The sequence below is a fragment of the Amyelois transitella genome, chromosome 27 (genome assembly GCF_032362555.1).
Source record: "Amyelois transitella isolate CPQ chromosome 27, ilAmyTran1.1, whole genome shotgun sequence".
Classification (NCBI taxonomy): domain Eukaryota; kingdom Metazoa; phylum Arthropoda; class Insecta; order Lepidoptera; family Pyralidae; genus Amyelois; species Amyelois transitella.
Window position 1 is genome coordinate 2072451 of NC_083530.1, and position 27129 is coordinate 2099579.

Sequence of the window (27129 nt, forward strand, 5' to 3'; positions counted from 1 at the left end):
TGGTGCAAACAATGGTGGCCCAGCACGTCGACGTCATCGCCGAAAGGACTACGATGCGGGTCTGTGCATTTTCATTTTGTATATCAATAACTAGCTGTGCCCGCGACTTCTTCCGCGTGGAATAGTTATTTTGGGCATGATTGAAGCTTTCAAGGATGAATAATTCCGTGGCGCGCGGGAAGAACTTGACAACTAGACCTACATGTTTTTTTTTTTATTGGTCCAAACGCTTTCTAAGCCTATTATTTTCCCCGGTTTTTTCACATTTTCCATTATTTCTTTGCTTCCTATAGTTGCAGTGTGATGTTATATAGCCGAAAGTCTTCCTCGATAAATGGTCTAGTCAACGCAAATATAATTTTTCAATTCGAACCGGTAGTTCCTGTGATTAGTGCGTTCAAACAAACTCTTCAGCTTTATAATATTAAGTATATAAGTATATATTAAAGTTCAGTGTCAAATCTGTCAATGTCTTCAGTCATTCTAGTTTTTCTTTCATTCATGTCATGTCAGGATTTCTCGTGTTTTGTGTTGGTTGATTTTATTTACACTTTAATAAAAATAATTAAAAATTACTTAATTTGGCCTCAACACTACCTTAAAATCAATTCAATTAACTTTAGTTACATTATTCAAATAAGTCATTTGGAATGAGTGATCGCGCCTTCGGACCATATGTTTGACTTGTTTGATAACAAACGGGAGGTCACAGTAGAAAAGTTGTAGAAAATGTCCTCAAATTTAGAGGCCGAGGACTTTAATGTGCCTCTGGTACGAATGGAAGATGTTCAGCCAGACATTTATTGTATGAAAGAGGAGAATGATTTAGAGACTTACATAGATGATGATTTGGAATACGACAATGAATTTATTGTTGATAACGATGAGGATTCTAATATCGGGAGCATGGTGTCTATACACTCTGAAGAGGTCCCGGAGGATAGCGATAGCGCTGAAGTTATAGTACCAGAGGTTCTGGATTCAAAAATAGAGGTGAGTCATTAAAAAGATAGTCCATTTCTACAGTCCATACTGAAGTAAACAATTTTGACAGGTTTTATCATTGAAAATCAAAATAAAACATTTGTAAGCTCCATATGTACTTAAGCAGTTACTATTTATATATATTCAGAAACATTTTATATGTAGTAGGGTTAATTTTTTTTTTTAATATTTTGATTTTAATAGCAGAAATATGGTGAGGTTAGGTATCTTTATATACATCCCGTGCACAGGCACTGAAGTTTTGAAGGACTATGTTCAAGTCCCCACTTTTACACCTTAACTTATTTTATTTATTTATTATTTATTGTAACAATTAAAATTTGTAAAGTGCAATAGGCAGACTAAATGCTAATAGCATTATCTAACAATCTACCATTGGGTTAAGCAGACAACTTTTGTTCGTCATTGTTTGTTCCGTGTTTTAAGAAGTATCAATTAAAAAACTTTAAATGTAAAAAACAAATGTTAATTTTGTTATATAAATAGTGTTATTTATTAAAATCTGAAAATTTAAAGTAAGTACTTTATGGGAAATCATGACGTATCAAAGTGGCTAGGACCTTGTGAAATTTCGTGCCTTGTTTTAAATTTTAATCCATTAGATGTCATTCTAGTGCCATATATTTAGATTAAGAATAGACCTTCAGGAGTGACATGAACTAGTTCTACATTCATTCATGTTTTTTAATGTAGACAATGTGCATTCGTCCATGATTTATATTTAAGAGATCTATATTTGTATATTGATGTCTGATGAAAATGCTGAAGTGCAGTTTGTTCCGCCGCTTCCTCTACACATGCGATTTGGAAGAGGTAGTAGTTATAATTCGATTTAAGTGATGTGACGTCAATAAGTGATACCTTTTATCCAATCTATTCTATTCTACTGTTTTACTTGGAATTTTTCCAGGGAGCCCCGTGGAAAAGCTGATTTTTCATTAATGTATTTTTCATACAAAGACCTTCAGAAGATTGTTCATCTTTATTTAAGTACAAACCCAAAGAAATGGACTTAAGAGGTTTTAATAAGCTGTGATTTGTTGTGTTATATAAGCCCAAAAATATTTTTTATCTAATTTTTATATTTATTAATATAAATAACTAAATTCCAGCGCAAGCCAGTCATTATCAAAGAAAATTATGAAGAAATAAACGCAGAAAAAAATCTAGACAGTTGGCCTACTCTCGAAATCCTACCAGGCGGTGTGATAAAACGGGGAGAGAAATGTAATACCAACCTTACGACGTTGCGCACAGAGAACGAATTGTCTTCGGAATACAACAACGCTAACATTTACGCTTGTGCGAAATGTTCACAGAGCTTCAAGTTCTTGTTTTGTCTCGTGAAGCATGTGCGGATGCACGAAGAGATTGCCAAGAGGAAACATCGGGAGATGGCGAAATTAGGTGAGTATTTTGTTCTTGTTTGTTATCCTACTAATATTATAAACGCGAAAGTTTGTAACAATAACAAATATAATAAGACCACCCGTTATGAGGAGAGAGTAATAAATCTACATCCTACTAATATTATATATGCGAAAGTTTGTCAGTATGGATGTTTGTTACTCTTTCACGCAAAAACTACTGAACCGATTACAATGAAATTTGGTATGTAGGTAGCTGAAGACCCAGAATAACATATAGGCTACTTTTAATCCCGGAGTTACCGCGATTCCACACGGACGAAGTCGCGGGCGGCCTCTAGTTTCTAATATAACAACATCTACATATAATATTAATCCCTGATACATACGACTTGGGGATTTCAAAGGCAAGTGTGTGGCGCCATCACTAACGTCACACACATCTGTCAATCATAGCGAACAAAATGACGCGCTCAGCCAATAGCAGCGAAGAGTCTAAATCGCGATTACAAAAATTTCACGGACTGGAGCATATACAACCTCCGACGCCAATAGCCGCAGCAGCAGCTGAACGTAGCTTTTCAGTCTTCGCGAAATTGTTGGCTCTGTACATAAAGGATAAAGACGTGATTATAGACCGATGTCTATATTCTACCAAACAAATAAATTGTAACTGACCGATGTCAGTTACAATTTATTTGTTTGTAAACTTTATGGCACATAAAAATAAATGTAACAAAAATAGAACAGTAATTGGATATAGAAGAATATGTACAATGGCGGACTTATTCCAATACTAGCTGTTGCCCGCGACTTCGTCCGCGTAAATTGCGAATTTTTTCGCAGGCAAACTAATGCCTTGAGTTCATTCAAATGCCGATAACTTTTTTTAGTGAACCGATTTTGATGAAACAAACTTTAAATGTTTTTCTGAGTTAAAACAAAGCATTTGGTGAAAGTTTTAAGTAAATCGGTTCAGTACTTCCGGAGATAATCGTGATCATACATACAGACAGACAAGAAATTTAAAAAAAATATTTTTGCTTTCTATCATTCATTTTAAGTGTCCCTCTATCCATTTCAGTCAAAAATACTAAATGTACAGACAAAATATTTTTACTGTTTTATTATATGTATAGATTATTTATCTTATTTTTTTATGTATGGATAAGGTATTTGCTAATTTATTCTCGTCCCTCCAGTTCCAGGGCCGAAGGAAACGAAATTTTTGAAGTTAACCAAACGTAAAGCTGTAGCGAAAACCTGCAAGAAAAAAGTCCCCATACGAAATAAGACAAAATCATAGCTTAAGGTATTCCATAGATGCAAATTAAGTACAAATATTTAGAGCTAACAACTGAATATGCCATACATTAGTTTGAATACTAACCAATGTTCTTACGGTGAGCGGTGGTGATACCTGAACATTTGAGCAACTGGATGTATAACTATCATCCATTATAGGTTTGGTTCTCTTGCAGTGGTCATGGAAGTCAGATGGGATTTGTTTCCTGTAAAAATCAGACTTATACAATCCAGAACGTACTCTGAGCTCGAGAGGACTTCAGAGTGGTGAATGTGAAACCGGGACTATAGCCTTAAAGTATTTGTATTTAATGTGTATATCTTGTGTTATTCATTGTAGAGTATAAAATTAGGTTTCGTTTGTTTGTAATATGCTGTTACAAGAAATAGTACATAGAAAAGAAATAAATCACTAGCAATGGGTGACTTATCTCATGAAAGTATATCTTCCAGTTAACCGGCATAATTTCATTGTTGAGACTCAATTATATTTAAAAAACAGTTCAATTTAAAACTGTAAGCCACGTTCAGCTGTATAAAGCCTGATGATGGAATTGAGATTCTAATAGTGACAGAATGGTGTTAAAAGAAAAATGCCAAGTTTATTGGCTCTTCCCTTGGTTGACTTGACAATATGCCTGTGAGGAGAATCAGATGGCTCACACAATGTTTTTTTTTTCATCCATACCAGACCAGCATAAAAGCTAAACAAGTTACCTTTGATTTTGATTATTTATTTTATCAAATCTCATTATTATTGTACGAAGTACAAATTATTAAATTTTTGTAGATACTTTAAATCTGAACGTGATCTATTGATCTTTTCGAGATTGTTGGCTCTGTCTTCCCCGCAAGGGATATAGACGTGATTATATGTATGTATGTATGTAGATAGTTTCGCACGAAGTTAAGTATTACCACTTTTATAAGTTACAACGCTGTGTGTGCGTGTGCGCAGAAGTCTTAATTTTTGTATGACGCGTAAAATATAGCCAATCAGAGCGCGCCAGTTGAATCCGCGAACTCAATTGTACCGTTATTGAGAGCGAGATGGCAGGAGGCCGTTTTTGGATTTTAAGTTTAATGTACTTGTAATAAAGTCGTTATTTGATTGAGTTTTCATATGGCGGTAGGTTGGGCTATTCTTGCGCCGTCGTACATACATATATTGCAGAGGCAACTTATAAAAGTAGTACTGTTATTAATAAATTTACATTGTGTTAAATTAAAAAAAAAACACATTGTGTAAGTAAAATATTAAAACAATCTTGAAAGGCAAGTTTAACCATCTGTTGGAAAACAAAGTGTGTCAACTGTATGTTTAATTTTTTTATTTAAAGGGCGTCTTATATGAGAGAGAGGAGAGTTCTCAAAAATATTCATTCCCGCGGGAATTCCAGAAAGCCCTAGACCACATAGGCTATATGCCAAATTTCTAGACCCAGCGTTTTGGGCTGCGTGTTGTACATCAGTCAGTCACTAATTAACGGAACGAGTTTTATATATATTTCGAAATAATTTTACGTGTAATTAATAATTGTTATTTTGTTATTATGCGTCTAATGTGTGTATGTGTTGTGCGTGTTAGAAAGTAAGCGTGTGTTTTTACCGAGAGCAAAAATTTGTACAGATTGTAATCATTTAAACTTCTAAAGAGATTTAAAGTTTTGTTAAAAACAATAGTAACAAAAACAAGTGAAAGTGTCTTTAAAAATCAATTCATTGGGGGATCTGGGTGCGCGGCAGTGCCCCCGCCAAGTCCGCGCGAAGCAAACGCTGCCGTACCATCTTTTACTGGAACCATTTCGCCACATTTTCATACGCCTATTTGAAAACATCTGGATAAGACCAGAACGCAGAAATTTTCGTCATCCAGTAAACTATAATCAGATACTTAAAATCCAATAAATCTTAAAATCCTGTAGGTCATCTAGTTCCGAAGTTAATCGAAAGCAAAGTTTCGCATTTACGACCTTAGTCTTGGCATGAATTTGTCTAGATTTTATTACTTTTAAGAGAGTTTTTTGGTGCGATTACCACTTTCGTAATGTTACACCGATGTACCTGTGCAGTAGTAAATTTTTTTTGTTAATTTAAGCATGGCGCGAAAATATATGAGCGGTTGGGCCAATCAGAGCGCGCTATTTGAAAACTCGAACAGAACTGTCCGCTATCATACAGGCAGGACACATGTTGTTTTTTAGATTCTAAATCTAATGTACTTGTAATAAGGTCGTTATTACATTGAGTTTTAATTCGGTTTGATTCAGATGTAGGTTGTGTATCGTATCGTACTGTAATTATGATTGTGGTAGTAATCAGACTGTCTATACTTTTTGCTCTCAGTAAAATACAATGTAATATTGCATACAAATTTGTAAATAGTTTCTAATAGATTTTATAAATTGTAAGAATTTTAACATTCGAAAAACGCCAAATAATGTTATGTTTTTTGTTTGTAATGATTTTAATTATGATTTTTTTTATACAGATAAGAATGCCCCTTATATTAATTTGTTATGTTGCACCAAAAATTTTTTATACCTCCTTGTCAGGTCCAAAACCTAGATGTTAAATCATTTCCTCGTAAATAGTCATTTATAGAAACAAAGTATTTTGTAAATAAACATAAAAAAATTACTAGGTCAATGTGTAAAATTTGTAAATTATTATTTCTTTATTTTCAAAAATATTTTCTTTAATTTTAACGGGGCCATCAAGTAGTTAGTCAATTATTAGATGTCTGAAAAAATATTTGTTGTACCTATAAAGATTTATTGAGTTTCAATAAAATGATACTGATTTACCTTTGTAGTTTTAATCTTACTACTACTCTTGCGCTTTGGAAGCGGTAGCGGATATATTAGATTTAAGTTATGTGTCGTCAATAAGTGATAATTTGTATCCAATTTAATAAATATACCTATTCTGTTCTACGTGGCTCTCTGTAAGGATTAGTTCACAAGGTTCATACCGAGACGTGACGCGAAGTAAAAATGTGTTATTTTTTTCGTTTAATATTGATACAGTTAAATTTTGGGGCACAGTTTTACATTTATAAAAGTTACATCAATGTAATGCCGTGGTAATTTAAATTTTGTATGGCGCGTAAATATTTGAGCGGTCGGGCCAATCAGAGCAGGCCATTTGAATCCGCGAACTGAACTGTGCGAGAAAGGAGACAGTTTGTTTTTGAATTTTTAAGTTTAATCTAATTGTAATAAGGTTGTTATTTTATTGGGGTACTAGCTGACCCGCGCAACTTCGTTTGCGTGTATCCCGCTACTTCGACAAATACTCGTGATATCTCCTAAACTATATGTCTAAATAACACACTGTAAACTGCAAAAATAATCTAAATTAATCTCTTAATCTCGTGATGATGAACTTACTTATTTTGATAAGGATATATGTATTATTGGTTATATCACCAGTTAAACATCACCCAACGAATTAAATGTTTTTTTAATACAGAAAAGTAGTTTTTGTGACTTAAATAAAAAAGCTGGATATATGTCATCGCGGACTTTTTTGTAGAATTAATAAAGACCAATGTTTTTGCTATACATTGTTCTTACTTGTATCCAACGGTATAAGCGGCGCACGCACAAATGCAATCTTCAATTAGATTTTTTTTCTGACTTCTTGGACATAAATCGCTATAACTCATCTAATATAGTTTCAATGTATTTCAATTATATATAAAAACCTGTCGGAGAAAATACTCTTTCTATTAGTGAAAACCGCATCAAAATCCGTTGCGTAGTTTTAAAGTTTTATGCATACGAAGGGACTACAGACAAAATGGGCGACTTTGTTTTATACTATGTAGTGATAAGCAGTTTGATTCGGCGGTAGGTTACGGTATTCTGCGCCGTCGCATATTTTCGATGCGATTTACAAAAATAGCTTCTGAAATATGCGACGGCGCATTTTAAAAATGTGTGCAGCGACAAATGTAAGTTGTAAGTAGTATAGGAAACTTAGTTTCACTTATGTCCTGTGGTTCAAGACAATTATAATAAGACCATTCGTCATAACGAGTGGTCTTATTTTAATTGTCTTGAATTATTACTCTCTCCCCATAGGGAGAAAGTTCTACAAAATCAATAAATATAAAAAATCTGTCATAAATAAAATCTCTATTTCAACATAATTTCACTTAGTCTCTTCTAGTCTATTTACAAAACGAATTTAGTTCATAAATAACAATCAATTTAAATTAACTTATCAATTAGATAACATTTTTCTCAAATTGTCCAATTCTTCTTTTTTATTCGACAACTGTTCTCTGTCCATTATTTGGGTCCACTGTGGCACAGTCGTCAAATAATGCGAATTTGAAAATTTCTCTTCCAATTTCGCCAAACTTTGTTCCAATTTTTTTATCTTCTTCTCCAATTTCGATCTAGCCGACAATATTGTGTTATTGAAATCATCTCCCAAAATTTCCACACCGATTTTCGTAGTTTTATCTAAAGGCGCTTGTACATAATTCCTTTTAGGAGCCTCGCCTAGATTCAAAACGCTACAACGCGTCAAATTTAAAACAACAGCTCTATTAAGTTCCAAATCTTTGGCTAATGTTTCATCTGTAGTGTCTATTGCTATTGATGGTTTAATTTTGTTTGAAATGCCGTATAGACCTTTTAATTCTCTGACTAGATTTAAAGTCTTTAGCAGTCTCTCGCTTTGTTTCTCTAAACTTTCGTCTCTCCAACTAATAAAATCTTCAGTCATTGGGTTATCTAAACATGTTTTGTGTAGATCATTGAAATTATGAATTATATTGTTTTCAAAAGCTGGTATTTTCGGTATAAGTTCATGTGTAAGGTAAATCATAAAAGGGCAGAGACTCCTAAGGGATGTGTTTAAAACAGCTGACAATGTATGCGCGTGAGCATACCCTGTTTTAACATTATCACTTTCGAATCCAGATTTAGTCGCTTCTAAGTATACATCACAGAATTCACTGTAAATTAAAGTTCTTAGAGCTTTAGCAGCTAAATGGAAATCATAATTATCCATAGAATTGTTCACCTTCTCAACCATATAAGCTAATTTACTAAGAATCCATTTATCAAAGTAAGTTAAATCGTTGAGAGTTATTTCGTCTTTCGTATTCCGCAATTTGTCAAACGAAATTTGAGTATATTTGACACTTTGCCATATCTTGTTGCAAAACAATTTGTTTGCGTTACATTGGTACACGTCGAAGTTGACAAAATGTGATTTAACATCTTGAGACAGCAATGTAAATCTAAGAGCGTCAACACCACATTCGGGAATTCCTTTAGTACCAGAAAAGTTAGCTTTATGATACGCTATGGCCTTTTTCATTTCATTTGCGCTTAGAACTCCTTGCTTGTTCATATCTTCAGTCTTTTCTCTAAGTTTTTCCAAAGAAATGCCATTGATAACATCAACCGGGTCTATAACATTACCACGACTCTTGGACATTTTAGCGCCTTTGCTGTCACAAATTATTCCATGTAGAAACACATCTTTGAAAGGCAAACTGCCAGTAAGTTCCAAGCCGAGTATCACCATTCTATGAACCCAAAACCCTAATATATCATGAGCCGTTGCCATCAATGACAGAGGATAATACAGTTTGTAATCTTTGTCCAAATTTTCTGGCCACCCCATAGCGGCGAATGGATAAATCCCTGATGAGAACCACGTATCTAAAACATCTGTATCCCTTACAGCTTTGATTTCAGCTGGCATAGTTCTCAAAAATTTGGAGGCTTCTAATTTTGCTGTATTCATATCTGTGCAAGCTATCCAGACGACATGACTATCGTCAACACTGCATTTGAACGCAGGAACTTGATGTCCCCACCACAATTGCCTTGAGATACACCAATCCCTGTCATCTTCCGCCCATTGGAGCCAAGTTTTAGTAAATTTATCAGGTGCTACTTTCAAATCGCCGTTCTTTAGAACTTCTACTGCTCTTTTATTTAATTCGCTGCACATTACGAACCATTGTTCTTTTGGGAGACAGTAAATTACATCTCCAGTCCTGCTACACTTGGGCAATGTCATTTCGTGAGGTTTTATATCCCTAAGTAGACCAATATCCTTTAAAGTCTTCAGAATTAATTCACGACATTCATATCTATTCTTCAAAAGGAATAAATGATCACAATGCACCATGTTGCCATCTTCGTTTATAACTTGATATACTGGCAATTGATGCGCTTGACCTATTTCGAAATCTATTTTGCTGTGCGCGGGAGTAATTTTAACAGCGCCCGTACCGAATTTCATGTCGACGAACTCGTCGCCTATAACTGGCATTGGTGTTTTTCTGAACGGGTGAAATACTTGCCTACCGATCAGACTGTTGTACCTGAAACAATTCATTCATTCATATAATCACGTTTTATCCCTTGCGGGGTAGATAGAGCCAGCAGTCTTGAAAGACTGACAGGCCACATTCAGCTGTTAGGCTTAGTGATAGTATTTAGATTCAAATAGTGGCAGGTTGCTAGCACATCGCTTAAAAGTATTATAAGTGTCTTCGCCAATTATTTATTTTTTAACATATTTTTTATAAACGCAACACTACATATACGCACTCTTTCACGCACGCACTCAATCCTATTCCTGTCCCACTCTCACACATTTCCCAAATTTCGAAAAAGAATTTTAAAAATAAAGCGCGCCAATTTTCGTCTCCGCGCGCAACTGCACCGCTCTCTGCATCGATTGTGAATATTCGCAAAATTCATCAAAGACGCTAAAACTTTATTAACTACGCACCCCGGGGTTAATTTGTGAAGTGCAGTGATTTGTGTTTCCCAAAAACTACCCTTTGGATCGTGGAAGATACCGGCGCTGGACGAGAGCTCGAGTTACGGATCAAAGGTACTCCTTGTCCATTTCCTTCCGCGAGACCAAGTGTTCCTCACGAGCCGTATCCCTATCTGTTATCCTCACATTACTCTTCAACGCAATACTTCTCACACGCTATTAATATCGTATATTTTACTTAATTCCAACGCACCACGCAACGCATCTCATTACTACATACTTAACTACCTACATTACGCTACACTTTCATTCGCTTAAACACTCATAAACTCATATGTTTCTCTTAAATATAATAATTTATTATCTTATATATTCACAATAGAATATATATTACGCATAACAAATATTCGTTCAATTGTATTTTTCGAGATAATTTGATATTTTTTGTTACGAATTTGCGTCAAATTATTTATCGACATCGCCGCCATATTTATTTTCACCGATTTATTTTATAAATTTATTTTCTAGTTTCATTAAAGTAATTTTTTACATATTTTCAATTTAAAATGTCGAAACAAAAGTCTGAATGTGCATATTCTCCCGAAATTGTTCGATTAACAGCAAAAAAGGAACATCTTTTTGCTATTATTCAAGACGCATATACACTTAGTAAAGATATTTCCGATGAAACAAACAAAGAGCAGTTCTTGATAATGATACAGTCGCTTGAAAAAACTAGGACTGATTTTATGCAAACGCTCGATGATTTAGCCATAGCTCAAATCTCTTTTGATCCAAAATCAAAACCGGATTACTCCAGTATGAAATCTTTTGACCAACTTTATTGTCATATTAAAGCTTGCGAAAATAAATACAACTGTAAGATTTCCAGGTGCGATCAAAAGTTTGAATTGTTGAATAAGAAATTACCCCCGCTTAATTTGATATCATTTGATGGTACCCCCACAAAATGGTCACTCTTTTATGAAAACTTTAAGAGTTTAATTCACGAAAATCCCCGCTTGACGGATGCGGAGAAGGTTCAGTATCTGGTAGGCAAACTAACAGGTAAAGCCCTAACAGTATGTTGCGGTATACCTCCCACGTCAGACAATTATTTGATTATTTGGAACGCGCTTTTGGAGAAATACCAAGATATCAGAGTCCAAGCGTCATTTTATATTGACCAAATGATTAATTTTAAGACTGGCCAATCGCTTGATACATTCTTGGAGCAATTTTGCTCGGCCGAATCTGCGTTACGCAGATTAAAAATCGATAACTTGTCCGATTATATTTTAACGCATATAGCACTCAATAAACTTGACAAAGAGACAGTAAGATTATTTGAGCAAATGCATTCATGTGTTGAGATACCTACTTTTTCTCAAATAACGCAATTTGTCAATCATCAAAACAAGATACAAACGCTTCGTTCGTCTGCCTATACTATGAACAAAACGCTACCCTCGAACGCTAATAAAAATACTAACAAAAATAAAGCAACGCATAATTATTTCGCTAACACCGATCAGATAAATACCAAAACAGACATACGTAATTCTAATTCTAAAAACTCACTATCTTACAATTGTTTGATATGCAATTCTCAACCTTCACACGCATTGTATAAGTGTCAACATTTCTTGAATCAGACTCCAGTTTCCAGAAATAATTTAGTCACTAAGTACAATTTTTGTATTAATTGCCTCGGATTTCATAATATTGCAGTCTGTCGTTCTCAACGTAACTGTAATATTTGTCAGCAAAGACATCATTCTTTGTTGCACATGCATGATACTCAAAGTGCTATCACACCGTCTAGTCACAAGGCGAAGTCAGTGAGCTATCCGTCTCACTCGCACGCACCGTATTCAGCCCCTGTTGCCGATACGCTCACACAGTCGAATTCTATGCAGCAAGTACACGCAGACTCGAATACGCGCGCAAATTTAAATAATGTTGCGCTGTCGGTTGTTACTTCGTCTCGTTGTAATGAGCTAGGTAATACCGTTGTTTTACCTACTGCTTCCGTTTATGTTTTTAATAAGAATAAGCGACATAATTTACGTCTATTTTTAGATTGTGGATCTATGAGCCACTTCATCACAAAATCTTGCTGTGATCGATTAAATTTAAAAATAACTCCCGCTTCCTCCTCGATTAAAGGTATCGGTCAGACCGAAAGTGTATCATACGGAGTCACTACTCTGAAATTCCATTCCCGTTTCGATCCTATGTGTTCGTATGATATAGTTGCGCGTGTTATTGACTCGATCACCGACCACCTACCCAACTATGAGTTAGATATTTCTAAATTAACTCACTTTAGTGACTTACCAATGGCTGACTATAATTACCACACGCCCGGCGAGGTGGATTGTTTAATTGGTAACGAGCTCTTCCCGTTTCTGTTAGGAAGTGACAAAGTGACTTCACCGCATTCTTCCGTAGTTGCGTTAGAAACTACTCTTGGATATGTAGCCATGGGTAAGGCTGCTGTTACGCGCATCAAGCCCTGTCGCAATGCTAATAATAAAACTTTCTTTTGTTTTACTGAACAAACCTCAACGCTAGAATCAATTACTCAACGCTTTTGGGAACTTGACAATGTCCCTCATAAAATTCATATGAGCCCTGACGATCAGGCCTGAGGATAGGCTTCGAAAACTCGTATCGTTATTGACGCCAGTAGTAAAACTACTAGTGGAAAGTCCCTTAATGACCTTCTTTATACAGGTCCGAATTTACAGACAAGTATATTTGACCTTTTATTAAATTTACGCATGTTCTCTGTGGCCCTATCTGCAGACATTGAAAAGATGTATTTTCAATTGAAACTTACTCCCACTCATCACGTTTTTCAACGTATTTTATATCGATTCGATTCTAGATCTGATATCGATACGTTCGAGTTCAATCGTGTATCTTTCGGTATATCAAGTTCCCCTTACCTTGCCATGAGAGTCATTCGCCAGCTAGCTGCCGATAGCCGCGATCAATTTCCTCTCGCCGCTACAGAAGCTGAAACTCACATGTACATGGATGATTTCATCACATCTATGGATGGCGTAGACGTCGCTCTAAAGGCCAAGTCCGAGTTGATCCAAATGTTTGCCTCTGGTGGTTTTAATCTCACGAAGTGGATTTCTAATAGTCCCGACCTCTTGGACAAGTCGTCCGCAATGCAAAGTGAAGACGTCATACAATTTGATACTAACGCTTCAACTCCACATAAGATAGTAGGAATGCAGTGGTTACCTACTACTGATCATTTTCAATTCTCAACAAACGCTGATATGCAAGAGTGCACCAAGCGCTTTATTCTCTCGATTACTGCGCGCTTATTCGACCCATTAGGACTACTAGGCCCGGTGGTCACATACATGAAACTGCTCGTTCAAGAATGCTGGATGGCTGGCCTTGATTGGGACGATCCAGTGCCTCCCGCGATCTTAAATAAATGGACACAGTTTCATAATGAACTTGCTTGTCTAGAACAAATAAAAATTCCGCGACATGTCGGATTACGTTCTCCGCATGTCATTCTTCTAGGTTTCGCAGACGCAAGTGAAAGGTGCTATGGCGCTAATGTGTATATTCGCGTTAGTCAAGACTCATACTCACCCGGCTCTGTCCACTTGCTCGCTTCTAAGTCTCGCGTAGCTTCACTATCTAAAATGCCACTCGCACGACTAGAGCTGTGCGCCGCTCTTCTTCTCGCTAACCTTCTAGACGCCGTTAGACATACTCTTTCCCAGAGATGTCATATCAACGAAATATACTCGTTTTCAGATTCATCTGTGGCGCTTACGTGGATTCATTCTCCGCCGTATAAATTCCATACATTTGTGGCTAATAGAATTACTGAGATTAACTCAAAACTTCCCGCTAAGCATTGGTTTCATGTAAAAGGCATTGAAAATCCCGCAGATATTATATCTCGCCCTGTAACGCCTAAAGCTCTAGTCAACAATCAATTTTGGTTTAATGGTCCCAATTGGCTAAGCCTTAGTTGTTCTGATTGGCCATTGAAACCTTTTACGATTAATCCTAATGGTTGTTTAGGAAATTTAGAGACTAAAACAATAAGTTTAGTCGTTCAAAGTCCTGAAGATATTCAGACTTCTCATCCAATTGAAATTATGGCTGAAAGAATTTCAAACTGGTTGAAATTACTACGCTCGGTTGTTTATATGTTACGTTTTATACAAAAATTAAAATCTCAACAACCTATTTCTGTACAAGATTTAGAATTTTCTGAACTTTATATAATCCGCTTTGTTCAAAATAAGCATTTCTCTAAAGAAATTACCGCTTTGCGAAATGGGAAATTATCTGATAGTTCTCTACTCAAGTTAAACCCTTTTATCGACAAGGAAGGCCTTCTAAGAGTCGGTGGGAGATTATCAAACTCTGAACTCGATTTCGGTCAAAAGCATCCCATTTTATTACCTTCTAAAAATTTAATAACTCAATTGATTATTGATTATTATCACGTTACTAACCTTCATACAGGACCTTCACTATTACTCGCTCTTATAAGACAAAAGTTTTGGATACTATCCGCTAGAAACTTAATTCGTCAACGCGTACATAAATGCAATATTTGTTTCAAACTTAAACCGAAATTCACTTACCCTCGCATGGGAGATTTACCTACCTTTCGCATTTCAAAAGTTAAGTGTTTCGTTAACACTGCTGTAGATTATTTAGGCCCCTTTTTTATTACACATATTCGACGCCGTGGAATCAAAAGCCACAAGGCATATGTTTGTCTATTTGTGTGTCTCGCCACCAAGGCGTTACATTTAGAATTAGTTTCTGATCTCAGTTCAGAATTGTTTGTCGACGCTTTCAAACGCTTTATAAGTAGAAGAGGTCCGGTTTCTATGATCTATAGCGATGGCGGAACCAACTTTATCGGCGCTAAACGAAAACTTAGTGAAATTTATGATTTATTACAGTCCACAGCTCACCAAAATTATATCAGTAATTATTTATTGACAAATAAAATTCAATTTAAACATAGCCCGCCGTACGGTCCTCATTTTAACGGTCTAAGTGAGGCTAATGTTAAGAGTGTTAAAACTCATATACTCAAAACTGTAGGCTCTCAGATCTTAACTTACGAGGAGTTCACAACTGTCTTAGTTCAAATAGAGGGTTTGCTGAACAGTAGACCCCTTTGTGTGCTAGGTACTGAACCTGAAGCAACTGCTCTCACTCCAAATCATTTTTTAAATGTTACTCCTATAAAATTTCTTCCCGCTGAAAATTACCTTGAATCGCCTGATAATCGCTTATCACGTTATCAATTGTTATGTAAACTCACGCATGATTTCTGGCGTCGTTGGAGCCAGGAATATCTCACTTCCCTTCAACAAAGAGAGAAATGGACTAAGTCCTCAGAAAATATAAAACTGGGTACTGTAGTCATACTCAAAGACAATAATACGCATCCTCATTGTTGGCCCCTGGGAGTCATTACAGATGTTTACCCGGGTAAAGACAATATAGTTCGAACCGTCAAGGTTCGCACTTCTTCTGGGAGTTATATACGTCCAGTAATCCGGGTTTGCCCATTGCCTACTCAATAAATGTTATTACCTAGATTTATATATTTTAGGTTGTAAGTTTTAATTTTTTTGTTATTAGTTACGTATCTACTCAAAACTTGCAATTGTATTTATTCCTAGTTCCTGTATGTTGTTTCATGTAATATAGAGGAAACCTCTAGGCCGGCAGACTTGTCTTCGCCAATTATTTATTTTTTAACATATTTTTTATAAACGCAACACTACATATACGCACTCTTTCACGCACGCACTCAATCCTATTCCTGTCCCACTCTCACACATTTCCCAAATTTCGAAAAAGAATTTTAAAAAAAAAGCGCGCCAATTTTCGTCTCCGCGCGCAACTGCACCGCTCTCTGCATCGATTGTGAATATTCGCAAAATTCATCAAAGACGCTAAAACTTTATTAACTACGCACCCCGGGGTTAATTTGTGAAGTGCAGTGATTTGTGTTTCCCAAAAACTACCCTTTGGATCGTGGAAGATACCGGCGCTGGACGAGAGCTCGAGTTACGGATCAAAGGTACTCCTTGTCCATTTCCTTCCGCGAGACCAATAAGTTTATAAGCCTATCCCTTAGTCGCCTTTTACGACATCCACGGCAAAGAGTTGGAGTGTTCCTATTATTTTTTATATTGGTACCGCAACCACATCTGAAACATTAATTGATAATTTGTTGATTGAAAGCGCGTAGCTCGTTATCGTTACAGAAAGACATTGCATCATTTGGAAATACATCATCAATAACCTCTCAGACACCTGGCTCTAGGGATTTTATATTCTTTTATTTCTTTTGCTTTTTTTATCAAACCCTAACCGCCATTATATTTTCTCCATTCTTTCGATCATCTTTGATCAAACCCCTACATGCTACGGGGTTTGATCAAAGATGATGCACGCGCGACGCCTTGTTTATCGCGCGAAAAACTATCACTATCCCGTTTCACGTCATTATAAAAAGCGCCAATATAATTATGACAGCAAAAGTTAAGATTACTTTTTCATGAACAATTTTATTAACAAGAAACTCACCTTTCATCATTCGGGTGCACAGCTACAGCCGTATCGCCCAACATAGTTTCGGGCATAGTTGTTGCTACAACTATCTCTTCATCGCTATCCATAACCTTGTACGCAAAACTGAAAATCAGACCAAACTTCACTGGCTTCTGATAACCTGGCAACATTACATCCGTTGGTCCTTTTATTTGTACGTTCTCAATTTCAATATCAGATATTGTTGAATTCAAATTCGTACACCAATTCACTAAAGCTTTCCTGCGATATATCAGACCTTTCTTGAATAGCTCAATGAAAGCTGTGTTTACCGCGTTTGTATGTCTAGAGTCCATGGTAAAACTTTGTCGTGACCAATCTAAAGAGCAACCTAGACTACGAAGCTGATCACATATGGTGTTGCCATGCTTGTCTTTCCATTTCAACACTTCTTTTATGAATTTCTCCTGGCCAAGCAAATGGCGGGTCGTTTTTTGAGTGCTTTGTAGATATCTCTCTACAACTCCCTGTAAATAAAATTATTTGTTTTATAAAAAAACTGTACATAAAATTATGTCTCTTTTCCGGACCTCTGAAAATTTTCTCCTCTTTTCTCCTTCTATCTTCTGTAGGAATAAATAACTTAATAACTATACTTCCTACAGACCGATAGGCAGAAATAATTTTCACTTGCCACAATTCCTGCATACTTCTTTCACTTCATTCACATTCACAACTCTCTTCATGCAGGCTCGACAGTTTCATGTACTCTTGATCTGACCTTTTGATAAAAACCATTGATTTTATTATTGGCCTTATCAATTATTGTTTAGACTGAAGTATTGCCAATGATATGAAAACCTATGATAAAGTATTGTAGGAATTCTAAAAATTGAGTGGATAGACTAGACTAATTAATAAAAGACTGAAAAAGCTATATGGATATGTGAAACAAAATTGTCTTCTTGCCAAATTCCAACGTATTCCGTTCACTTTGCCACAATTTTTAACGTTTTGGCCCGCCATTAGCATAGTAGCTTGAAGGTTAATCATTCAAATTTTTAAAAGTTCCTTACTCAACCTTACCTGTGTAGCAATCCCAGCATGGTCCGTACCAGGCAGCCACAGGACATTGTGTCCTAGTGACCGTTTCCTCCTCGCTATCACGTCTTGTACTGTACAAGCTAGGGCATGGCCTAAAAGTTAATGAATTTTCTCAGTCATATAGTCACAAAATTTAAAAACAGGGTTGAAATTTGATATTTTAGGTCATAGGGACTGACTTGAGGACATACACCTGCAGTCTACCATATATTATGTTGTGAGAAAAGAGTTTGGAGCCTTTTAATAAGTTCAGAACCTGGTGCAAGCAATGAATATGCTTTATTAAAATGGAAGTCCTGTGATGTTTGAAAATTCAGTAGAGTTATTTTTTTAAAATAAATTTAAGACACTTTGCTTCATGGAGAAGCTCAATGTTAATGTTAAACTGTCGAATCGTATTTATTATATAGTCCTGATGAGGCTACAATACAGAGTTAAATAAAAAAGAAATAAGTGTCCGACGGTCTTCCTCAGTGGCTTCCTTCACCGCAAATCTGTCCCTTTTCATGAATCCGCTGTCATAAGACCAGATAAATCCAAGAAGTTATTGATCAAGCACAAAAAATCAAAATTTCAATGGATATTGAAAAACTAACCCAAATGTAATTTTCCAGTAACATTGGGTGGAGGTAAAACCATGCTGAAAATCGGCTTTTTACTCCCATTTTGAGCTTCAAACAATCCATTATGCTCCCATTTATGATATTTATCTTTTTCGACAAAACCGGGCTGGTAGGCAGGTGCAGACAAATTTTCCCTAAAAATTACTTGAGTGCTACTCGACATTAATCTTTGGTGAATTTTTAATGTTTTGCTTATGTAATTTTGATAAATGGTTACCATTTTTATAATTTGAAATACCAAAATTATCTGAAAATCGGTAAAAATATGAAACTTACAAACTTTTGTTTTGATTTTTTGGTTATAATTTAATGTCAGTGTCAAATTATCAAAGTCCGTTTCATTTAAGTTTTTGGAACGAACCAAGGAATTTCCATGGAATGTTTAACTGGCTGGAAGTATGTACGTATATTTTATTTTAAAATCAAAGGTTAGAAAACATACCTGCCATACATATTATTTTTCTTTTCTATTGTTAATACAATTAAAACTTCTTTAATGTACAAATAAAATAAAATGTACGAAACGAATATTATGTATGTCAAATTGCAAATGTGAAACAGAAAGTAAACGTCAAAGCAAGTACAAAAGTCAAAGTAAGTTTGTTTACGATTTTGATTTTGATAAAATTTATTTGTAACAAATTGCATAGGTACCATTGTTCGTATTCGAATTGAATATTTTTATCAGTGCTTGCGAATGACTGCAATTAAAGATAATTTACTAGAACAGTGCTCTAATCAGTAACGCGTGTGGAGATTCCGGAAATCCTTGATATCTAACCCTTGGCTACCTTATCAGTGAAGGACAATCAATTAACATGTATTATCTACCCCCGTACAAATTATAGGTCCGGTTTCATGACGCCGATATTGATAAGTGATATTCAAATTAGAATTTAGAACGTAAATGGAGTGAACGTTTTTTTTTTTAATTTTCCAAGGAAATGTCTGTGTTAGTAGTTTTAAACTATGTGAACCCGTTTAGAATAGCTAGGGAGTATGTACGCGTGCCTGTAGAAGCTTTTATAACCCGCCAGTATTTGGGTTATAAGAAAAAGACTGAAGATGGAATATCAAGTGCTAAAGAGCTCTTGTATAGAGCAGGGATAGTAACGCTATTCCTTACAGCTATTTTGTGGGTATCTATATTCATGTATGTAATTTTTTACTACACATATATGCCCAATGTGACCCATGTACGGCCGGTTCATTTACAATTCAAGTAAGTATATTTCTGTATACAAACAATTTTCTCATGTTAATTGCTTGATGCCATTAATGCCATATTAATCAATTTGAATTTCTACATTATAAATGCGACTTGTGTTAGGTTGATTACATAACAAGTTTCCATTTATATGTCTATCACGCAGTGATAAAATCAAATTAAATTTATGAGCACTACACTTGCCATTTATTATTTGTCTACTCAGGATCATTTGAAGGCTCTTGTAATTAATTTATTTACTTTAGTCGTAAGTCAACACTTAGTTATCATTAAGATGTGGTTCTCAGAATTACTTACTTTACAGGTATTTTTATTAGTTAAGGAAATTCTCACAGCATATATGAACAGTGTAGCAGAAATAAATTTACTTTCCCATATTAAGACTATTTAATTAGCTGATTAACTGATTGGATTTGAGTATGAGAGAGTAAGAAATGTTTTTAATAAATAATAATTTGCCCTGTATTTAAACAGAGCAGTTAGCAAATTATAGATTCATTATAGTTTCAACTATTACTTATCAAATTTAAATTAGATATATTCTGGAGAGGAATAACTCGTAAAATGCTGACAGCTTTTAATTACGAAAAAAAATACTGAATCAAAAAATAACTTGCCCAAATATTTTTTAGATCGTGTGATGAGAATGTTGGTATATGCTCCTTCCCGTCAGCTCACGTACAGCTGACAAAACGGAGCTCCATGCTGATGTCCACACAGCCGTACCGAATCAAACTTATGCTGGACATGCCTGAGTCACAAATTAATAAAGATTTAGGTAAGGATATACCGACTGATGCCTGTATAACTTTAGATTTAAAAACATGTGTAAAAGAGGCTACAGTCATAAAAAGACGAAACGCCATATTCAGCATTTCGGCTTAATTATAAAATTGGCATTCATCTAGTAACATATTTATAATATTAAAATGTAAATTTAATAAAAGAATATATATTTTTTTTTGGAATAATATTACAATGTTTTTTTTTTCAGGTATGTTCATGGTGTGCGCTCAAATGCGCGCGAAAGGAGGCGTGCTCGTTTCTTCGTCTTGTCGCTCCGCCATGTTGAGATATAGGTAAGTTTGGCTCTAACTCGAGGGTTTAAGGTCACTATGGAACTTTCAAATGGGTTTTTCTTACGTATTATATAGCGGATAGGCTAATCCATAAGGTCATGTAAAATAAGTTTAAAAACACAAAATTGTTGATGTTTTAATAATTTTTGGTTAATTTTTTCACGAACTTTATACAAAATTTGTTCTTTACATATGTAACACACTTACATTTATATTAATTTTCTTGTCTTTTCGATACTATGTATTAGAAAACAAAGGAAACTATTGGTTTATGCATCATAGTATAAGATAATAAAAACTAATAAACAACAATGAAACTGTTCCCTAATAAAGATAAATAAATTTGGGATTCCTCTTGTAGGTGATGAGCTAGCAACCTTTCACCATTTGAATAGAATAGATTTACTTCCAAAATTGGATACAAGGTATCACTTATTGACGTCACATCACTTTAATCTAATTATAACTACTACCGCTTCCAAAGCGCATGTGTAGAAGAAGCGGCGGAACAAACTACACTGTTACATTTTCACCGGGCGGCAATTTACAAATATAGATCTTTTTAAATCTAAATCGTGGACGAATGCACATTTTCTACATTAAAAAATATTAATGAATGTAAAACTAATGATTTCAATAAAATTCAAAATTTTTATTCATTACTATAGGATACTATATATCGCTTAATAATTGTCAAAACGTATGGTTTAACAACATTGGTTGACGTCAAATAAATTACTTATAATACGAATATTTCGTCAATCTCAATCGAATCTCAATTCCATCATAAAGCCGTAAAGTTGAAAGTCGTATTTTCATCAAATAGGTATATATATTTATCGTCAGATCGAAGCTCCACGAGACACTGCGCACAATATTGATGTCACCGCTGTTCCTCTCAGCGTTGGACGAGGAAAAACAGCAGTTGCAGGTCGAGCTGTTTAGCGACTTCGAAGATGACCAGGTGAGGCAATTAAAAAAAATGTATAAATTTTTTTTAATTGCCTTTAGAATTATAGAGACTTAATCCAAAATTTTGACTTTCAGTCATAGAATGACTTAAGACGACCATACCTACCAACTTTTATTAAAACAAATGCCTATTTTCGCGTGAGAGGAGCTACGCGTATATTTCGGTCTCTTTCATGCCCTCCCATCACCCAATGTGCGTTCGGTTTGAGATCGGTTTCGGTTTTCGCTGTTTTCCTAAAACTACTTTTTTTTGGATAAGGTCTATAATTCTAAAGGTGCGAAATCTCCCCGAGAAATTGTACTTACGTGCCAAAAAGATGACATATTAAACAACACACACATTGCGCACGCTTTACGCGGGGCCAACGGAATCGAAAGTCACAAGATGGAATTGATATTCAAATAGTGACAGGATTTATAAGTCTTAATCGCCTTTTACGACATCCATGGGTAAGAGTTGGTCCTATTCTTTTTTATATTAGTGCCGGGAACCTACGTGGCCTATCAGTCTTTTTCAAGACTGTTGGCTCTGTCTGCCCCGCAAGGGATATAGACGTGACTATATGTATGTGTATGTAATGTATGTGATTAAAACGAAACAAATATGTAATTATAATAGTTGAAATCTTGTGGATTTTAATCTTCAAGGTACGGCACCAATAAAAAAAGGACCTTTCCTTATATTTCCTATGGATTTCGTAAAATGTCGTAAAGGCGACTAAGGGATAGACTTTTTTTTGGATAATTCTTTTAGACGATGGGCTAGCAATTTTTTCAAGACTGTTGGCTCTGTCTACCCCGCAAGGGATATAGACGTGACCATATGTATGTATGTAGGCGATTTCAGGACACAAAAAAAATGTGGAATTCGTTCACCCCATGGGTGTCCAAGTATATACAGGGTGACTTTTAATTCAACTGCATAAATTTAACTGTTAAATATACTCATCTAAAGGATATTTAAAAACGTTAATAGAAAAATAACAGTTCATATTTCAGAAAGTACGAAAAAAATAAATGTATGTAAATCCACGATCCTAAATACGTCATATCACCCCGGCCGGCGGAAAAGCGACACGTAAGATTCAGAGGTCAACGATACAATTCATTCAGCTGAGCGATCTCGACAACTCTGTACTTTACTTGATCTTGATACTAGAAAAATAATTAATTTTTCAGATATTTATTTACATGTTTAGTTTTAATTTCTTTTTGTAGTTTTGGTCTTTAATAAAGCGTGTGACGTAGTTTTTGAGGGTTTTTTAAATGTGAAAATGATGTTATTTATATAAAAATAGGCTCGAACGGCTAAGAAGCATGGGTATAGTCTATGTTTAAAAAGGATGCAGTTGTTTTAAATGTCACCCTGTATATATATATTAACCGATTCCATTTCGTCCCCAGAATTTACCAGTGACTGATGCATACGTGGAGCTACAGTCTCGTTTTGCTCAAGTTTACTCGTGCGAACTACACATACAAGCACATTTCACTGGATTGAGATACTACATGTTCCATTGGCCGAAGGTCTCCGCTGTCATTGGTGAGTTATACATACTTACATACATATGATCACGTCTATATCCCTTGCGGGGTAGGCAGAGTCAACACAGTTGGTTTGATGAGTTATCCATCCATATATCCACATCATCCATAGTACACGCTGATAAAATTAATATAAAAGATTTGTATTTTGTATGTACATACATAAAATCACGCCTATATCCCTAGCGGGGTAGACAGAGCCAACAGTCTTGAAAAGACTGATAGGCCACGCTAAGCTGTTGGGCTTAATGATAGAATTGAGATTCAAATAGTGACGGGTTGCTAGCCCATCGCCTAAAAAAGAATCCCAAGTTTAAAAGCCTATCCCTTAGTCGCCTTTTACGACATCTATGGCAAAGAGATGGAGTGGTCCTATTCCCTTTTTTCTATTGGTTATTTAAATAACATTTAATATAGAGTAATTAAAGTATTATTCAAAATTCCAAAAAAAAAATAAAAAAAAAATTCAAAAAAATAAATTCAAGAAAAATTCAAAATTCAAAATATTTTCTATTTCTTTTCTAGGTATTAACACGAACCTGTTCTTCGTATCCCTTGTCTTCATACTCAGCTGGTATCATCTCCAAGATGGCTTCGATTTTTTGAAGGTAAGCTTGGCAGATTTTTTTTTTCAGATAGGTATATTAATTAAAATTAAATAGAATCATGTTTACGGACCGCTGTCTTGTCATATGAAAATTTGATGAGGTTGCAATGTATAATATGTTTTGTTATTTCAAAATATTTATTTAAAGTTTACAAATTCATAACGTATTGTAATATTTGTATTCCAACGTTATGCAATTTGGAGACATTAAATAAATATTTAATGCAATTCCCATTTACAAAGTTACCTCCGTAAAGTTTTACAAAAATATTTTTATAAACTATTTATAATTAAATATGACAAAATAAAACATGTTGTTATATTTATAAACTTAACAACAATGTTTTACATTTATAAACTTAACTAGCTAGTGGAATAGTTATTTTGGGCATCATTGAAGCCCTCAAGGATGAATAATTTCCATTATTTCTTTCCTCCTTATAGTTGCAGCGTGATGTTATAATAGCCTAAAGCCTTCCTCGATAATCTATTCAACACAAAAATAATTTTTCAATTCGAACCAGTAGTTCCTGAGATTAGCGTGTTCAAACAAACAAACAAACTCTTCAGCTTTATTATATTAGTATAGATTTGTATAAGCAAAATTTGTTTCAGAATAAATTTGGAGTTGATATCAAGACTGAGGACAAAGGAGCGGCTGGGAAGATTAAATTAGAAAGAGAAGGTATGTTTAGAGTGAATACATACATACATATGGTCACGTCTATCCATGGGAGAGAGATGGAGTGGTCTTATTCTTTTTTCTAATATTTTGTATTATTATACCATGTAAAAATACGTAGGTACATATAGTCACGTGTCTATCTCTTGTGGGGTAGACACAGCCAACGGCCTTGAAAAGACTAAGGCCAGTTTCAGGTTTATATATGGCTGTATGATGGAATTGAGTACAATAGCGAAGGAAATATGCAGAGATCATGGCAAGTGGAAAGAGGTAGTCTCTGCCTACCACTCCGGGAAAGAGGCGTGATTTTATGTATGTATGTAGGTATGTATAGTGACATGCAGGTTGCAAGAGGGTTTATATCCCTTAATCGCCTTTTTCGACATCCACAGGAAAGATACGGAGTGGTTCTATTCTTACGAGCCGGAAACCACGCGGTAGTAAAATATAAAATGTAAGTACAATAAATGTGAAGTATTACAATTGACATTGTATTTCTTTCAGATTCTCCTTCCTTCGCTGTTTACGAAGGAGACATTCTTCTAGAGGAATTGCAGCGCATAGAAAAATCCAAAGAGAAAGAAAAAGAACAAAAGAAGACGTAGTGTGATATATAATTGTTTAGTTAGCCTAAATAATTTTATATTTTATAACTTTAAATTATTATATAATGTCAAATTTGTGAATAAAATTTAAAATAAATATTTATAGAATATTTTTGGAAAAATTAATAATTTCAATTTAGTAAAATATTATCTGTGCCCGCGACGTCCGCATGGAATAGTTATTTTGGGCATCATTGCAGCCCTCAAGGATGAATAAATTTCCCCCTTTTTTTCCACATTTTCCATTATTTCTTTCCTCCTTTTAGTTGCAGCGTGATGTTATATAGCCTAAAGCCTTCCTCGATAAATGGTCTATTCAACACAAAAATAATTTTTCAATTCGAACCAGTAGTTCCTGAAATTAGCGCTTTCAAACAAACAAACTCTTCAGCTTTATAATATTAGTATAGATTAAATAAATATTAGTTTTTTATTATTATTTGTAACTGTCTGTAAGTAGGTAGCTGTAAGCAAATAAAGACTTAAAATATTCATAAAATGAACTACGTGCAATCTATTTTTATGTTGTTTTTACTTTGGGATTTTAAAATAAATGTTCTTATCAAATTTGATTGTATTTTTGTTTTCTGGCTTCATCCTTTCCCTACTCTAATTATTAATGCGAAAGTCACTCTGTCTATTACGAAATGAATATTAAAACTATTACATAAACCACTAAACCGATTTTCGTTAAATTTGATACCGAGATTGAGTTGGCTTAAACTTGTTATTGTGTAAAACGGGAAGACCACGCAGACGTAGTCGCGTGCAAAAGCTAGTCATACAGGAACAATTATTTATTCTGATGACTATAGTCTCAGTCACTCATGATGACGCCGTCATGAGTGACTGAGATCGTATCTCAGTGGGTTTACCTCGGAAAAAGCCCGGGATGAGCCTTTAACCAAATCTTTGTCGAGATTGGCTTGGGTAAGTCTAGTGTAAAAAACAGTGTAATAGTTACTAGGTACTTACATGAAGTGTGTCCCGCGTGAACCAATCCAGTTTCTGTTCGCCCATAGAAAATAATATAAATCTTCGATCAATTACATACTAGATTCAAATAGAAATAGGGCTGGAAATTATCTGGCTCCGAGAATCAGCAATGCCAAAATGGCAACGCTGCCAGCGCTCTGGGCACGCTCCCGCAAGTTGATGCTGTGCAGGGACTATACAATTTGTAAATTTAATTTTAATTTGTATTAAGATTAATATATGATTAATTGAATTAAAGATGAGGACAAAATCAAACAAAAAAGTCCATTTTTATAGGTCATTAAAAACAACAAAATAAAAACGAAAACTTAGTTATCTTTTATTCAAACAACAGGAAACTGCCAGACTTTATGATATAACATTATAAAAATAAATAATAATTACCATATTTTAACAATTTAAAAGTGACACAAAAGAAATAACAAAAATTAAATAAAGAAAAATCCATTGATTCTCCTAAATAAACAATGAATACAAACAATATACATCATGGTTTATTTTTTATTAATAAATTGTATTTATATAAACCAAATCTAATGGGGTTCGCACAAATTAAGTAGGTATAAAAGGATTAAGTTTAAATACATATTCTGAGTAAATAAATTTTGGTACATCGCATTACAAAAATTCCAAATTTTATTAAGTTGCCAGTTCCTATCTTAATAATTCT

General features: G+C 34.8%; 3 protein-coding genes across 5 annotated transcripts; 2 read left to right on the forward strand and 1 right to left on the reverse strand.

The window, feature by feature from the left end:
- The first annotated feature begins 276 nt into the window (after positions 1-276).
- On the forward strand, positions 277-4762 carry LOC106142159 (uncharacterized). Of its 2 annotated transcripts, XM_013343820.2 has the most exons (4): positions 277-993; positions 2118-2412; positions 3575-3684; positions 3854-4762. In XM_013343820.2, the coding sequence occupies exons 1-3, from the start codon at positions 730-732 to the stop codon at positions 3676-3678; spliced, it is 663 nt and encodes a 220-aa protein (XP_013199274.1). In that variant the 5' UTR covers positions 277-729; the 3' UTR covers positions 3679-3684; positions 3854-4762. The 2 variants fall into 2 exon arrangements, with proteins under 2 accessions (XP_013199274.1, XP_013199272.1); XM_013343818.2 differs by having other exon boundaries at positions 3575-4762.
- A 3061-nt stretch (positions 4763-7823) lies between these two features.
- On the reverse strand, positions 7824-19305 carry LOC106142119 (valine--tRNA ligase). 2 transcript variants are annotated; one of them, XM_060952035.1, is made up of 4 exons: positions 19185-19305; positions 18102-18211; positions 17052-17542; positions 7824-10035 (listed from the first exon to the last, which is right to left on the reverse strand). In XM_060952035.1, the coding sequence occupies exons 1-4, from the start codon at positions 19189-19191 to the stop codon at positions 7908-7910; spliced, it is 2736 nt and encodes a 911-aa protein (XP_060808018.1). In that variant the 5' UTR covers positions 19192-19305; the 3' UTR covers positions 7824-7907. The 2 variants fall into 2 exon arrangements, with proteins under 2 accessions (XP_060808018.1, XP_013199199.2); XM_013343745.2 differs by lacking the exon at positions 19185-19305 and adding an exon at positions 18716-19141.
- A 142-nt stretch (positions 19306-19447) lies between these two features.
- LOC106142123 (seipin) lies at positions 19448-26035 on the forward strand. Its single transcript, XM_060952037.1, has 8 exons — positions 19448-19964; positions 20603-20748; positions 20965-21049; positions 21896-22013; positions 23426-23564; positions 24092-24174; positions 24789-24858; positions 25363-26035. Exons 1-8 carry the CDS (start codon positions 19687-19689, stop codon positions 25461-25463), a joined length of 1020 nt encoding a protein of 339 aa, XP_060808020.1. The 5' UTR covers positions 19448-19686; the 3' UTR covers positions 25464-26035.
- Positions 26036-27129: the final 1094 nt, after the last annotated feature.

Excerpts from the sequence above, each read along its gene's own strand:
- LOC106142159 (XM_013343818.2), top strand. The coding sequence starts at position 730 with ATGTCCTCAAATTTAGAGGCCGAGGACTTTAATGTGCCTCTGGTACGA. Across the intron at positions 994-2,117 it reads TTCTGGATTCAAAAATAGAG|CGCAAGCCAGTCATTATCAA; the intron begins GTGAGTCATTAA and ends ACTAAATTCCAG. Across the intron at positions 2,413-3,574 it reads TCGGGAGATGGCGAAATTAG|TTCCAGGGCCGAAGGAAACG; the intron begins GTGAGTATTTTG and ends TCGTCCCTCCAG.
- LOC106142123 (XM_060952037.1), top strand. The coding sequence starts at position 19,687 with ATGTCTGTGTTAGTAGTTTTAAACTATGTGAACCCGTTTAGAATAGCT. Across the intron at positions 21,050-21,895 it reads TCCGCCATGTTGAGATATAG|ATCGAAGCTCCACGAGACAC; the intron begins GTAAGTTTGGCT and ends ATTTATCGTCAG. Across the intron at positions 24,175-24,788 it reads ATGGCTTCGATTTTTTGAAG|AATAAATTTGGAGTTGATAT; the intron begins GTAAGCTTGGCA and ends AATTTGTTTCAG.
- LOC106142119 (XM_013343745.2), bottom strand. The coding sequence starts at position 18,962 with ATGGTAACCATTTATCAAAATTACATAAGCAAAACATTAAAAATTCAC. Across the intron at positions 18,212-18,715 it reads TACTGGAAAATTACATTTGG|GCCATGCCCTAGCTTGTACA; the intron begins GTTAGTTTTTCA and ends ATTAACTTTTAG. Across the intron at positions 10,036-17,051 it reads GTGCACCCGAATGATGAAAG|GTACAACAGTCTGATCGGTA; the intron begins GTGAGTTTCTTG and ends GAATTGTTTCAG.